The 13,807-nt window shown below is 32.6% G+C and overlaps 2 protein-coding genes across 4 annotated transcripts; one reads left to right on the top strand and one right to left on the bottom strand.

Annotated features, from left to right (window-relative positions):
• Nucleotides 1-861: 861 nt before the first annotated feature.
• Nucleotides 862-6,150, bottom strand: LOC111380688 (ras GTPase-activating protein-binding protein 2-like). Of its 3 annotated transcripts, none has more exons than XM_023004317.1 (7): nucleotides 6,025-6,150; nucleotides 5,161-5,345; nucleotides 4,040-4,340; nucleotides 3,534-3,956; nucleotides 3,145-3,266; nucleotides 2,991-3,056; nucleotides 862-1,669 (listed from the first exon to the last, which is right to left on the bottom strand). In XM_023004317.1, the coding sequence occupies exons 2-7, from the start codon at nucleotides 5,341-5,343 to the stop codon at nucleotides 1,064-1,066; spliced, it is 1,701 nt and encodes a 566-aa protein (XP_022860085.1). In that variant the 5' UTR covers nucleotides 5,344-5,345; nucleotides 6,025-6,150; the 3' UTR covers nucleotides 862-1,063. The 3 variants fall into 3 exon arrangements, with proteins under 3 accessions (XP_022860085.1, XP_022860086.1, XP_022860084.1); XM_023004318.1 differs by having other exon boundaries at nucleotides 6,101-6,150; XM_023004316.1 differs by having other exon boundaries at nucleotides 6,021-6,137.
• Nucleotides 6,151-12,768: 6,618 nt separating this feature from the next.
• Nucleotides 12,769-13,801, top strand: LOC111380695 (the record flags this gene model as incomplete). Its single annotated transcript, XM_023004328.1, has 1 exon — nucleotides 12,769-13,801. A coding segment is annotated over one exon (492 nt), but the record flags the coding sequence as incomplete, so codon positions are not given.
• Between the last annotated feature and the right edge of the window lie 6 nt (nucleotides 13,802-13,807).

The following is a 13,807-nucleotide window of genomic DNA, read 5'->3' as shown; positions in this document are numbered from 1 at the left end:
GCAACATGCGTTCCATCCATTGCGCCTATACAATCCTTATAGAAAGGATATTTGCGCAAAATCTGTTCATGCACAAATGTGAATTTCATATCAAATGTGAAATACACAAATGTGAATACAATACACAAATGTGAATTTCATATCAAAATCACATGTCAACATCACATTTTGTGTTACATTTGTTTTCCTTCCTCGAAATGATGTTTGTCTTGATGTAGGAGCCCAAGCTGCAATATGTGTTCCATCTATTGCGCCTATACAATTCTTAAAGAAATGATATTTGCGCAAAATCCGCTCATGCACAATGTCTTGATTTGTCGAACGAATTATCTCAGTGCCAAATGAGATAACAGCCATAACAACTCGTTTAAACCATTTGTGTATCGTGTTGTTGGAATGTTGGAACCTATCACGAATAACACTATATCGTGTGGTGTGCCCTACAATCATTATAAACATAGTCACACCTTTCTCGACGCTCACTTTTTTCCCATCTTTCAGTAACCCTTTCTCTTTTAAAATATCACATAAATTCATGAAAATGTGTTTCTGCATACGAAAATTACGATAGCATACTTCCGGATGTCTATTCAAAATTTCTAGAATGTACATTTTCCCTGTAAGCAATAATGTTCTACAAGTGTCCTGCCAATGATACTTCCCTTGTTGGCAACAAAGTAATTACACACCATTAACTCTCCAAAATTTGCGTCAAAATCATCCATATATAACAACTCATCATCTCTCAATTCTTCATTAATGGATTCATCAACATGCACATTATCATCCACATTTGATTCACTAGCCATACTGTGAACAAAATATAACCAAATTAATTATCATAAGTCATATCAACCACCATTAATTCAATAAAACAAGCAATCAAACATTAAAAAAGTGAGGACAAATCAACATCAGTTCTCCAACCAACAACATCACAATGTTTGTAAATTAAAACAGTACAACATCACCACAAAATGGGGGAAAAAAAGCGTACTTCAAGCCTCGAGTTTAACATGGTACTTCAACGTAACAATAATCACATATTAAAACAACAGTCACATCAAAGTAGTTCCAAGATAGATCCTCTCCTTGCTACCGGCATCTTCACAAATGACACCCTGAAATCGGGATCCTTAAAAGCCTTTATTGCTTTCATGTAAACCTCATTGGACACCCCTTCCATATTGTTTAAAATGTCCAAGCAAGTAACATTTGAATAAGGATCTGGACTAGTAACTTCATTATCTGATTGACAACTACCTTTTCCTTGGATCTTTGCAAACTTCTCTTTTAGGTAAAGTGTTCTAGGTTCAGTTTCTTCATTCCTCAAACTAACTGTAGATGACCACTGAGCCATACAGGCCTTGAGTTTATCACTTTTACTGACCTTAGGTTCCTTACGTCGTTGTTCACCCGATGTACCAATTTTGTTATGTGGACGAGTATTTGAAACCACATTGACTTCATCATCATTTTCCGCAGTCACATGTACTCCTCTATTCAAAAAATCATCTTCTAGCTGCCTTTCTTCCTCTGATGTGTTTAGAAGCTGGGTGGAGGCACTGCCTAATGCTTCAATAGCTGTAGTCCCGCTGAATATCTCCCCAAGAGTGTGGTAGTGCTTACATCCTTCCCTCTTGAACAACTTGTAATCCGACTTATTAATCTAACATTGGAAAAAGAAACCACATTGTTAGCGTGTTGAAGAAAACAATATAAAATTGATAAGATAAAAAATAAGGACGAACATATTCTTTCATAAATATATGTACCGTATAAAAGATAAGGACGAACATATTCTTACACAAATATGTACACATAGAAAAAGAATCATCCCTTAAACTCTCGAGAAATCTCCAATCTGTACCCACGAGGGATCAAGGATAATACATATCCGAAAACACATACATATTGAAAATAAAATTCATCACAGAATTGAAGAGAAGCAAGCCGACGACAGTCACAAGCACATTCAACCACTCTCATTCAAATTAGTTGCCAAAAAAAAAAAAAATATCCCTGAAAATGAAAAATCCAAAATGACCAACATCACAATTGCTCCAACTCATTCAATTCAATTACAAACTCCTTTCAAGATTTGAAGCAATTTCTACGTTTATTCACACATTTGGCTACAGTTAACATTTATTTTTTAGCAACATAGAATACACTAGTCGAGATCTACCCCTCACAGCTTCCAAAATTGGATATTAAACTAAAAAAAAATAGATGAAAACAAATACTCATAGATGGTGGAAGTTCATATTCTGTGGGTGTAAAATGATTTTTCACGATCAATAGGAGGAATTAGTATAATCATCGCTACCCATGTCAATTTTTCAACTGTAACGAAACATTTCAACGAAATATATAGCAACATGAGCTGAAAATTAAGCAATGAAGACGTATAATTAGTTGAAAAATGGAAGAAATGTGAATAGAATCGATGAAATTTTTACAGAAATTTACACCTCTTCACGCAATAAACCGGTCGATCTGAGGAGGCGAACCGAGGAGAATAGGAAATCGTCGAAGTTGAAGACTTCACTGAGGCTGGTGGAGGAGCACAGAAAACCCTACTGCTGGAGAGGCGAGAAGAGTTGCAGGAAAGAAAGAGAGACGGCAGTGAGAGTGTGAGAGAGAGAGGTAAGGGATGGTTTAGAATTTCGGTTGTTTCTCGTGTTTTCCATCTAACCCGTGTTTTCTACATAAAACACTCAAAACGTCATTTTTAAAATTTTCAGTTTTTAGTGCAATTTTTTTTTTTTTCAAAACTTCATTTTCGAAAACGTGAAAGAGAACACGTTTCCATCATTTTGGAAAACCGAAAACAGAAAACGAGCCGAAAACGAGAAAGAGAACACACCCTAAGTTGCTCGATTTTTGATTTATTTAAGAGCATTCAGCACACAGAAAAAAAAATGGAAAGGAAACCTAAGAACTAATCAAAATACGAGAAGTGAAACAAGAATCTGAAGCACACAAACCTGAATTGCCCTTTGCATGGAGCTGAACTCTTGAAATTCAACAAAACCAAAACAGAATCCTTGTTGCTGCAAATAGACGAGATAAGGGGAATATATAAACATGTGCTGAGCCAGGAAGAACAAAATGCAGATATAACATGTCAGCAGAACCAACCTTCTTTCTTCTGACTTGGACCCCAATTTTCTTAATAGGTCCAAATTTCTTGAATTCTGACTCAAGCTGAGCAACCGTTATATATAGAGGCAAATTGCGGATATAAATGGAGTGACCCTCAACTGCAAGATAATGAAGCAATCGAAGTGACATCACATTTTTGGAATAAGAGCTTAAGAAAGGGAACAAGCAAATATTTGCTGCACACCTCAAAAATTTCATTTTTCATTCTAAGCTTATTTTTCTTCCCTTGTCATAAATATTATTAGGATGCATGCTGCTTGCTCTTGTACACATATAATTAAAAAATAAAAAACAAAAAGAAGAAGAAGAAAATTCCTTAATAAACAAAGATCATAACTTAACATGAGCCCTCTTGGTCAAAATACCTTCATCCTCGGTATCATGGCTTTCTGGCTCATTAACAGGTGCAGTTAGGTTTGATGGTTCAGGGCTTGAAGCAGGCGCAACTGAATTAATTGATTGTTTTTCAGTTATTATAGGAGCCACTCTCAACGTATTAGCAGGCACATAAACTTTGGTTGGCCCCTTCTTCGATTGTGAAATTATAATTGAAGCATATGACTTCTTTGGAGCATTCTCTTGGGAGGAAGATGACATAGCTGATTCTGCAATTGTGGATATGTGATTCTTCTCTAAATGAGATTCAACTACCACCGGAATATCAACATCATTACTAACTTGCATCTCATCATTCACTTGGTCATCAGCTTTCTCCTCAACAATTTCAACACCCTCTGTTTGAGAAGTTGCCTGGTTCAGGTTGGGAGGATCCAACACTTGAGTGGGCTCTGCAACAAAATGAAAATGCTGATAAATTCCAACCAAGGCAAGAAAGCAAAATGATATGTAGTGAATTAGTAATAAAGCAAACCTGGATCCGGAGTCAGGGAATTTGATTGTGATGTGTCATCAACTCCAATAATTTCACCAACACTGGTGTCTGATTCAATCTCACAAATATACCTAAAGACATCATTCAAAACATAATATCCTTTGTCCTGAGGAGCAAGGAAAAATGTTTGTGTGAATTTCTTTTTCAGATTGTCCTTTCCAGTCAAGCACCCAGTTACAAGCACAATCACTCCATCCTTGTAAGAATCCTGAGCATCAGCAGTCTTTATTTCTGCCTTGTAGTTCTTGTAGTCGAAGGAACATATCTTATCATTGATACCCTGGTACAACATGAAATTAGAGCGAGGCTTATGTTAGTTATTGTTGCATTGTCATCGGGATCAAATACAGTTGGTCAGTACTTGGTTAAAAAATACAAATGTTTAATTAAGCCAAGTAGTTATAGACTTGATTCTTTGACAAAATCATGGGAAAGATGTAGAATCTGAATAAATCTTAATAGTTTATAGTTAAAGAGAGAGGATGACTAAGATATGATACAAGAAACTGTATGATGGAGAAACTGGTGTGGTTATTTCTTATGTTTCTAGCAATGAGGAAGATCAAGGGAAATACAATCTTGCAAGAAAATTTTTCTAGCATGCCCTGGATCTTGATTTTTAGCGAAAGTAATGGACTGTGTGGGAAACTTCCAGTAATTTATATTTATTCACTCCCGCTCTCCTACCCGTTCTTTCAATTACTAAGAAGAATTTCCATTCAAACAAGCAGTCAGGGAAAATTCTCTTTTCATTTTACTTACGTTTCATTCATTTTTATGTTTCCCTCTGTAATATTCCTGTCATCCAAGTGAACGTAGTGGTGTTCTTACTTTAGTAAAACCCATAGTCTGAAGCATTCCGGTCATCAGGATGCACCCACCTGTACCCGTGTTCGAACTTCTAGATGAAGTACAGGGATGAACAATGCAGACAAATATTTTTACAAATGCAGAATATCTCCACATATATTATGTTTATCATAAGATGCAGGTCCTACTGTAGATAATAAGTAGGTAATAGCTACAAAACGTGCGCATAAAAAATATGTTTGACCAGAAATTAATCACTTCTCAAACATGCACTTATTCTCAGAACTTACTTTCATAGTAGTAACAGTCGTCAAGACACCATCAGACTCTGGGCGACTTAATGCACTTGTGTCCAGGTAAAACCGATGAACCATCTCAGGAGAGTGATGAAGAATATGGTAGTACTGCTCAACAAAAGCATTCCCAACCACTTGAGCACTAGGAACTGAGGGCATAGTGGTTTGCATGGTCATTCCTATATAAAAGCAAACAATCATATATGTCAAAGTAACTAGTAAGTTTTGTTAATTATTTCGCCACAAGGAAAAAAAAAAAAAAAAAAAAGAACACGGAGTAGAAAGGAGACCTAACAATATTCAACTTTTTAAAAGAAAATGGGGCATAAACTCTGGAAACTATGCAGCATCATATGAATTGAGCTGAACTGAACTAAAAGCACAAAAGTCATACAACAAAAAAGTGTAAATTTCTGGTTGAAATATTAAATTTCCATAAAGCTGTTCACCAGGGAAATTTGGGAAAAATAATCTTGACAGTACGTGGAAATCTATTTAACTAAAAAGAATGGTTAACCCCGAATTGCTAAGCAACAGAGCAATCTATGAAACCACCACGAACTAAAATGTCAAACTAAGCATATCAATAGCATCTACAGATTCATTAGCTTCAAGCAAAATCCAAGAAGATCACAGCATGGTAGAAACAAATAAAATGCGAAACATTTGTGAATACTTAAAAAGGCAATCCACAATTTCCCCGGAAACCCTAGTTGCTTGGGTTCTGAATTATGCCATAAACCCCAAGACCTCTTTCCAAAAATGCAACAGACTTTTAACTAGTAAAATTCAAAAAAAAAAATCTATAAACCCAAGAAAAATTTGATCACGGATCCGATTTCTAGTAAACCAACCAACCGATCTAACAGTATTGAGAATCAAGAACAAAAGCCTGGAGGGAAAAATAGGGGAAACGAAGATATCAATCACACACATCTGCAACTAAATGAAATCTCTTTAGCAACATGACCTGATGAAGTAAAAGAATTTTTTAAGCAAGTAAATTACCTGATCAAGACAGTCTTCTGTTAAAAATACTATTTTGCCCTTCCTATAGTTATTTGCAAGATATATATATCTTTAAGGATTTATCAATCAAAACCTATATCTATATTTTTCATCCTTTCAAATACCTTTAAATATTCTTTGTATCTTGATAATTTATCAAAGATTATAGGCTGACCTTTCTTAGTTATATATCCTCGAATTAATCCTTCTGAAATTTCTTCTTGTATATTTCTATATTTAGTTATAATATCTTTTACCTTTCTTATTTCTCTATAAGTTCTTACAGAATCAAATCCTATATTATTTTTGCAACTATAATCTATATCTCTATATATTTCTTCAATTTTTTCTTTACCAACAGAAAATATATCATCAGATTTTTCATCTAGTTTAAATAAAAACTAAACAACTTTTTCATCTAAAAATAAAATAAGATTATTATCATCATTAGCAGTGGAAGTTGATGCTTGTGAATTATTCATAATAATTAAAACATAAGTATGTAAAAACAAGTAAATAACTTACAGTAATCAAATGGATATAAACAGGCTTTCCCTCCAGTATGCTTTTATAGATGCTTTGCATGTACTTAATCAATCTTTTGAATCAAGTAAGGGTTTAAAATGTTTTTTTGAAATCATTTGGGTCCACAACTGTTTCCGTAAATGGCTTTTCAATTAAGATTGCATTTCTCATTCTAGAGAACTAGCCGTGTTTCTACAGACGCTATCTCACAGTATCCAGAGTCTCTGTTTTCACCTCTATCCAAACTCTTTTCAGAATCAAGTTCTTACTTAGAACGAAATTTTAAAAGATAACTCACACACAAGGTGCTATAATTTTGTTAGAAAATTGCCTTTTTCCCCTAAACCATTCATCAAAGATGGGTACTTTGGCATGGCTAACATCCATTCAAAATCAATGTTTTGAAAATCTTTTTAAATATCTATCTGTACTGCCAAGGAATCATGAGAAATTTAACGAAATCCTTTTATGAAAACTTTGCTGAACATAACAAACTTTACTTTGATATTCATAACTGAAATTGTATATGTTTACAAACTATATTTACATACCTTTGATACTCACCTTATGAAGTTTAGAACTCCATAAGTGATTACCTTATTACACGCTTTCCTATCTTCAAGCTCCCTAATATTTTTCTGAATACAAGTGGTGTATACAGATTACAAAAGATATATCTCTAACATGTGTTTCCTCCAAGTGTTTAAGAGATAAGTTATTCCGAGATATCTTCCTTCTTCCTCCTTGCCTCTTTTTATAGAAGCCTTTGGGAATCTTATCTTGACAGGTGTTTTCCACCTTTCTTTGTTGAGTAGCTAGGCCATCTTATCTCCACTGAACTCTTCATTATCTTCTTGCTAGGTGGATCCCTCCATTTGAAATTATATGCCTTATCTTTTGAGTTTGTCTACCACTTGTGATAATTGGTGGGGAGTAGTCACAATTATGGAGACTTTTCTTGTATTATCTTCTGTCTTTTAGTAGTCACAGTTTTTCTTTAATAAATTTATTTATTAAAGTAGTGATAAAGGGCTACTTTTAGTCACCATCATTTTTCCATTTTTGAATCAAAGAATTCTGTAGGGAATTCTTCATCATTAAGGGATGCTTGACTCATATCTTCAACTACACAGGTGATCACTGTAATTCCAAAGTAATTTGCATAATTTCTTAGCCATATCTTCTGATCCATGCACATGGTTGGAAATAATTGCAGATAATAAATGGTCGAGATAATAAATATCTTCTTCTTTGGTTGCCATCCTTGCATTAGAATATATAATATGATCCCATTTTTTTCTTTCTCAGTAATTATTTAAGTTACATGTTCAAATATCTCTTTGTATCCTTTTGCTCTTCTGTAGGGCATCATATTTAGAATATCTTGATATCCATTTTTAACAACCTTTTGATTGGTTGGTAAAAAATGTTGATTTGTAAGTCCTATTTTGATCACATAGAACGATGGATGCATATATTCAAGAACAGGATCCCATTCCATTGTTGCTGAATGGAATCTAATATATATATATTTGTCGTCTTGACAACTTCAGTATAACTTTTAACAGCTTTCCTGATGTTTGCTGAAAGCTGAGCTATTTCTTTGAGGTCTTTAATAGGATATATACGGAGTATATTTCCTATCTCAAAACAATTTCGAACCCAGTTGGATTGTGCTCCTGGATAAAAATTTATCTTGTTGTATTTTGAATAGTGGAGAGTCTTCATCCACTTTCCAATCTCCAGATACCAATCTGATAAAATATTAAAAATAACAATAAAGAGTGTAACTTCTTCATAGTTATCTTTTCTGGGAATTTTTGCTTCATGGCATATCTTGACAATATCTTTTGAATCTATCCTTTCAATAGAAAGTTTAAATTGAGTTTGACTCTGTGAAGAGCTACCTTCTTTTTTGATATCTTGAATATCTTTATTACCAGTAATAGGTTCAAGTTTTCCCTGTGAAGGAGTTCCTATTACCTTCTTTTCTTTCCCTTTATTCTCGGGGAGAGCGCTAGTATTCACAAGTCCATGCAAAGGGATACTAGTCTTGGTACAAGTAGCTTCTGCCTCAAGGGCTATATTTTTGCCTCGAAGGCTATCTTGGATATTTTGAATTTGTGTTTCCAAATAGGAAACTTTTATTTCAAGTATCTGGACTTTCGTCCTTAGTTGTTCTAGCTCCATCCCTGCAAAGATAATCAGGAAGAAAGTTAGTTTTACCTTTTATGTATTCAATATCAAATTTGAAATATGAAAATCAAATTTGTATTCTAATAATATATCTATTAGCAATAGATGGATCAACATTATTTTTCAGGAACGCTTTAACTTGGTTATTATTAGTTCTAATCAAGAACTTCTTTGATAATAAATAATCTTCATATTTTTGAACTCCTCTTTTTACAGCAATGAGTTCTTTTCTGTTTGTCTCATATCTTGTTTCAATTTCTTTGAATGTTCCTGATGTATAACCTGCAAGTATTTCAAGACAAGAACAATCATTTTTACATTTATATTCTTTATGATTCTTTTTTACCTTTAACACTGCTCCCCAGTAATAATCTGAAGCATCAGTTTTCAGGATAAAGAAATCTTCTTCTCGTGGTATTACAAGTTTGGACAATATCTTTAATCCTTCTTTTACTTTTCTTATATTTTCACAATCTTTTTCTTCCCAAGACCACATTATATTCTTTCTTAATTTTGGAAGAAAATAATTTTTTAATTTGGCATAATTTTCAATAAATCTTTCAGCATAATTTAATATACAAAGAAAGCTTTGTAATTGTTTTTTATCTTTGATTTCTTCAGGAAATTCTTGAAATTTTTCTCCAATATGGGATTACAATTGCAATTCTCCTTCTTTTATAAATAATCCTAAAAATTCAATTTATGTTCTATCTATCTCAGCTTTCTTTTGAGAAAGAGTAATACCATGTTTTTTCATAATATAACAAAATTTCTCAAGATGCTCAATATGTTCATCAATATTATTTGAATGAATAAGTAAATCATCTACATATGCATACAGAAATGAGTAATTGGTTTAATTACTTCATCCATTCTTATTTGGAATATCTGTGGTGCATTTTTCAACCCAAATGGCATTACATTCCATTCATATTGTCCTAAAAGATTGGGTATACTAAATGCAATTAATGGTTTACTTTCTTCTGTAAGCATGATTTGACAAAACCCTGACTTACAATCAAATTTTGAAAATATCTTTTTGTTCTGTACTTGTTTAATAAGGGTATCCTTATTTGGCAAGTAATATCCATCAAATTTAGTTACTTCATTTAATTTTTTGTAATTTATTACCATTCTGGCTTTTCCTCTTTTTATCTCACTATGTTTTCTAACCATAAAGGTTGGGCTGCTATGTGAGCTTTTACTAGACCTAATTAATTTGGCTTCTAGCAATTCTTTTATCTGATTTTTAAATTATTTTTGATCATCAACACTATATTTCATGGGTTTGACTTTAACAATAGTGTCTGGATTGGTTAATTCTATCTTTGCCTTAACTCTGTCTGTATTCCATTTTTCTAATGGATTTTCAGAATATGTTTCAAAAATTTCTTTTTTCAGTTTTTCAATCCTATTTTCTGTTGTCATTTTTAAGACTGTAACTGGTTTAAATTTTTCTGTACTCCAACATCCACCACGCTGGGTTGAGGAACTCTGATGGTTTATATCTGTGTATGCTATTGTAACAGCTTTATTTATTTTTGGTGTAAATATTTTATGTACACAATGTGTTGTGAACATATACTTATCAATATATTGTGTAAATGGTCATATTTTAGTAGGAAATTTTGTTCTAATAAAATATCACATCCAATTGTGGTTGACATATATATTGTATCAACAAATACTTCCCTAAAGGAAATTAGAAAATGTACTTTAGTAGCATATTTGCTGTATATTACCTTATTTCCTCCTGCTGTTGTAATAGTGACTATCTTCTTCGAATTGTATATCCAGTATTCAGATGGTAGTACATTTGGTAAGTATAAGCTTATTGTACTTCCTGTATCTAAGCAAGCATGAAATTTAATTCTACAATAACTTTTTATATTGAGTATAATTTCAATATATGGACTCATGGTATTAGTACTTATTACTCTTTCCATGATAACAATGATTTCATATTTTTATCTATTCTTGATATGATGATTGGGTTATCATCAACTGTTATTTTTAAATATCCTTGGCAGATTTTGTAAAGACTATATTTTTCAAGAAAGTTCATTCCTAGTAGAATAAGTAAACGATCTACTCCATATAATTCATCTTTATATATAATTACTTCTTTAGTATATTTTCTCTGATCCTCTCCTATAAGTATAAAAGGGAACTTAACATATTTTCTGATTTCAAGATTATTTCCTAAATAATCCTTAAATATATATGGTTCTGATATTTCAAAGTCTATTAAATGACTAATAAATTTAGCATTTACATGACTTTTATCTGCTCCAGTATCTATGAGGACAAGAAGATTCTTCTTGTATCCTTCTTGATTTACATATCTTGTCTTAATGTAATATTGCGAACTTGATGGTTCAGCAATACCTAAATTCTTAAGTCTGCTTATTCTAGAGTCTTGTCTAGAGGGAAATCTTGCAATAAGATTTTCTCCTTCTAAGCTGACACTGTTTCTTCTTATTAATTTTCCTTCAGAATTAATTTCTCTAGCTTGTTTATGAAAATCAAGCATTATCTGTTCTGGTATAGTAACTTCATGTTCTTGATATTTTCTAGGAGGTATATATTGTGCTAATTCCTCAAAATCTTTATGTATGATAATATTATCAGTTATTTTCCTTAGATTGTTATGATGGCTAGTACTAAAAGCAAAAATTGATTTTATGCTTATACTAATAGCCTTACTTCTTCGTAACATTTTCAAGTTTCCAATTCTATAGTATAGATTGAAGCTTTGGTCAATATTTTCATCATTTAATGATATTGCGTAATTTGGTTTTACTGTAAATATTATTTTCTGGTAGACTAAGTTTTCTACAACTGTTCCTAATAGAGTATCTATAGGATCTTGTAAGATTCCATTATCCATACAATATATTTCTATTGGTATATTCATACCTTCTCTAAAGAATCTTTTTACCATTATCTGGACTCCTCCTAATTCAATACATTTTAATTTGTTTCTTATATTTTCTGGGTTTTGGATAACTTTTGTTTTACCCATTCCTTTGTAATTATAGGAACTCTTGCTTTTCCTATGGTATCTTCTATGTTGATAGATATTTCTTTATAATTCAAACTTATAATTGTTTTATTCACTTTTGGTAATATTCCTAAAAATCCTTGATGGAATACATCTTTTTCTTGTAGGTCTAATTATTATTTAAATGTTCATTATTTATTTTTGTGCATTTAAATTAATTATTTATTTCAATAGTTTTTCATTATTTGGTTCAATTATTCATTTACATTATTTAATTTAATTATTTATATTGATTGATTATTTAAATTATTTATTAACCAAGTAAACGTAAATATTTAATTATTTATTTTAAATGTTAAAAATTTATTTCGATTAAATTTTAGTTACATATTTTGATTATTAATATTTATTTATTATTTACATTTTTATTCATCATTTATTTATTATTTAAATATTCATTATTTATTTTTGTGTATTTAAATTATTTATGGAATACAACCAAAAAAAAATGGAGGGAAGCCTAGCTGCCGTCTTGGAAAGATAGCCCAACAGATGGTCTGGGCCGTCCAACCGTCTTGCCGTCCTCTCCTCCCTTTCTTCTCCTGTCTAGGTGTCGTGGATCGTCATTTTTGCCCAAAAACATCTCAACAAATATCATTTTCAATAATTTTACATAATCTACAAATATTTCTATCATTATTTCCAACAATATTTCTTCTCCTTTTTTTTTTTTAAACGTCAGTTTGAGAGTGATTTACTAGGGACAATATTGAATTTTCATTGTTTTTAAGATTTGTACAGATTTTTTATTTTTTTTAAACACTGTCAACGATGATTTTGAAAAAATGTCCTTTTTTTTTGTTTTTTTGTTTTTTTTTGTTGCGGCTATTTTCCACCATTTCCTCTTATTTAGAGCCTATGCCGTTTGTCCCTTCTCGTACTCCCAAATTAATTCGCCCGATTTCCTCAAATCTTATTCTTCAATTTTCCAAACGGCCTCCGCAGCAAAATCCAGAGTTCAAACTCTCCGGCGGTACATAAAGAAGCCGTGGGAAATCACCGATCCGGAGTACAGGTTGGCGGTGCCCAAGGCCACCGAGTACCGGGTCTTCTGCCCCGCCACTGTCCCCGAGAAGGCCATCGTCCCCACATCCCTTCCCGAGACTGTTTATGATATCAAGTACTACTCCTGCGATCAGCGCCGCAACCGCCCACCTATAAAACGCACCGTTTTGAAGAAGGCTGATGTGGAAAAGATGATGAAGGAGAAGACTTTTGATACCAGTGATTTCCCCAGGCCTTATTTGACTGCAAAAGTTGTGGAGGATGACAATGCCATTGGCGGGGGCTACCAGAAATGAAAAAAATAAGGTATAATGATATCGGATTTTGAATTTAATTAAAAATTTTTGGGTTTTTTAGGCTATGAGTGCGGTTTGTAGTGGAAATATGGGCTTTGATTATTATGAATGAGTTTGCATTGAGGACATTGTACATGCAATTAGATATGGTGGAGAATTTTTGCATTTTTTAGTTTTATTTTGTTATGGGTGACAATTCAGAAGTTCTTCAGGTGGGAGTAGGGGAGGATTGATTGATTGGGTGATATGTGAAATTTCTCAATCTATGCTGCCGTGTGAAGTGTGGGGTATTGAGGTGATTTTTGAGCGATCGTGTGTTAGATCTATATACATGCCTTAAACGCAAATTCCTACTGTTGGGTAGGGAAAATGCACTTGAAAGGATACTAAAATCTTCGAGAAGTTTGTAGTTAGTACAGAGGCGTTTTAGAATTGGAATTTGAAATGATTTTTGTGCATTCCAATTTCAGGATAATATAATGCTGTGAACAGATTAAAAAAAGATTAATATGTATGCGCATATAAGATTAGATCTTGGATGCTTGAG

This window comes from Olea europaea, unplaced genomic scaffold (genome assembly GCF_002742605.1).
Source record: "Olea europaea var. sylvestris unplaced genomic scaffold, O_europaea_v1 scaffold2183, whole genome shotgun sequence".
NCBI classification, from domain to species: Eukaryota; Viridiplantae; Streptophyta; class Magnoliopsida; order Lamiales; family Oleaceae; genus Olea; species Olea europaea.
The sequence above is the reverse complement of the archived record's forward strand: the minus strand, read 5'-3'. Positions and strand labels throughout refer to the sequence as shown.

Coding starts and splice junctions, on each gene's coding strand:
- LOC111380688 (XM_023004316.1), bottom strand. CDS start 6,102: ATGTGTGTGATTGATATCTTCGTTTCCCCTATTTTTCCCTCCAGGCTT. Junction 4,341..5,160: donor CGACTGTTACTACTATGAAA/GTAAGTTCTGAG, acceptor ATGTTGTACCAG/GGTATCAATGATAAGATATG. Junction 1,670..2,990: donor CCATGCAAAGGGCAATTCAG/GTTTGTGTGCTT, acceptor TTCCAATGTTAG/ATTAATAAGTCGGATTACAA.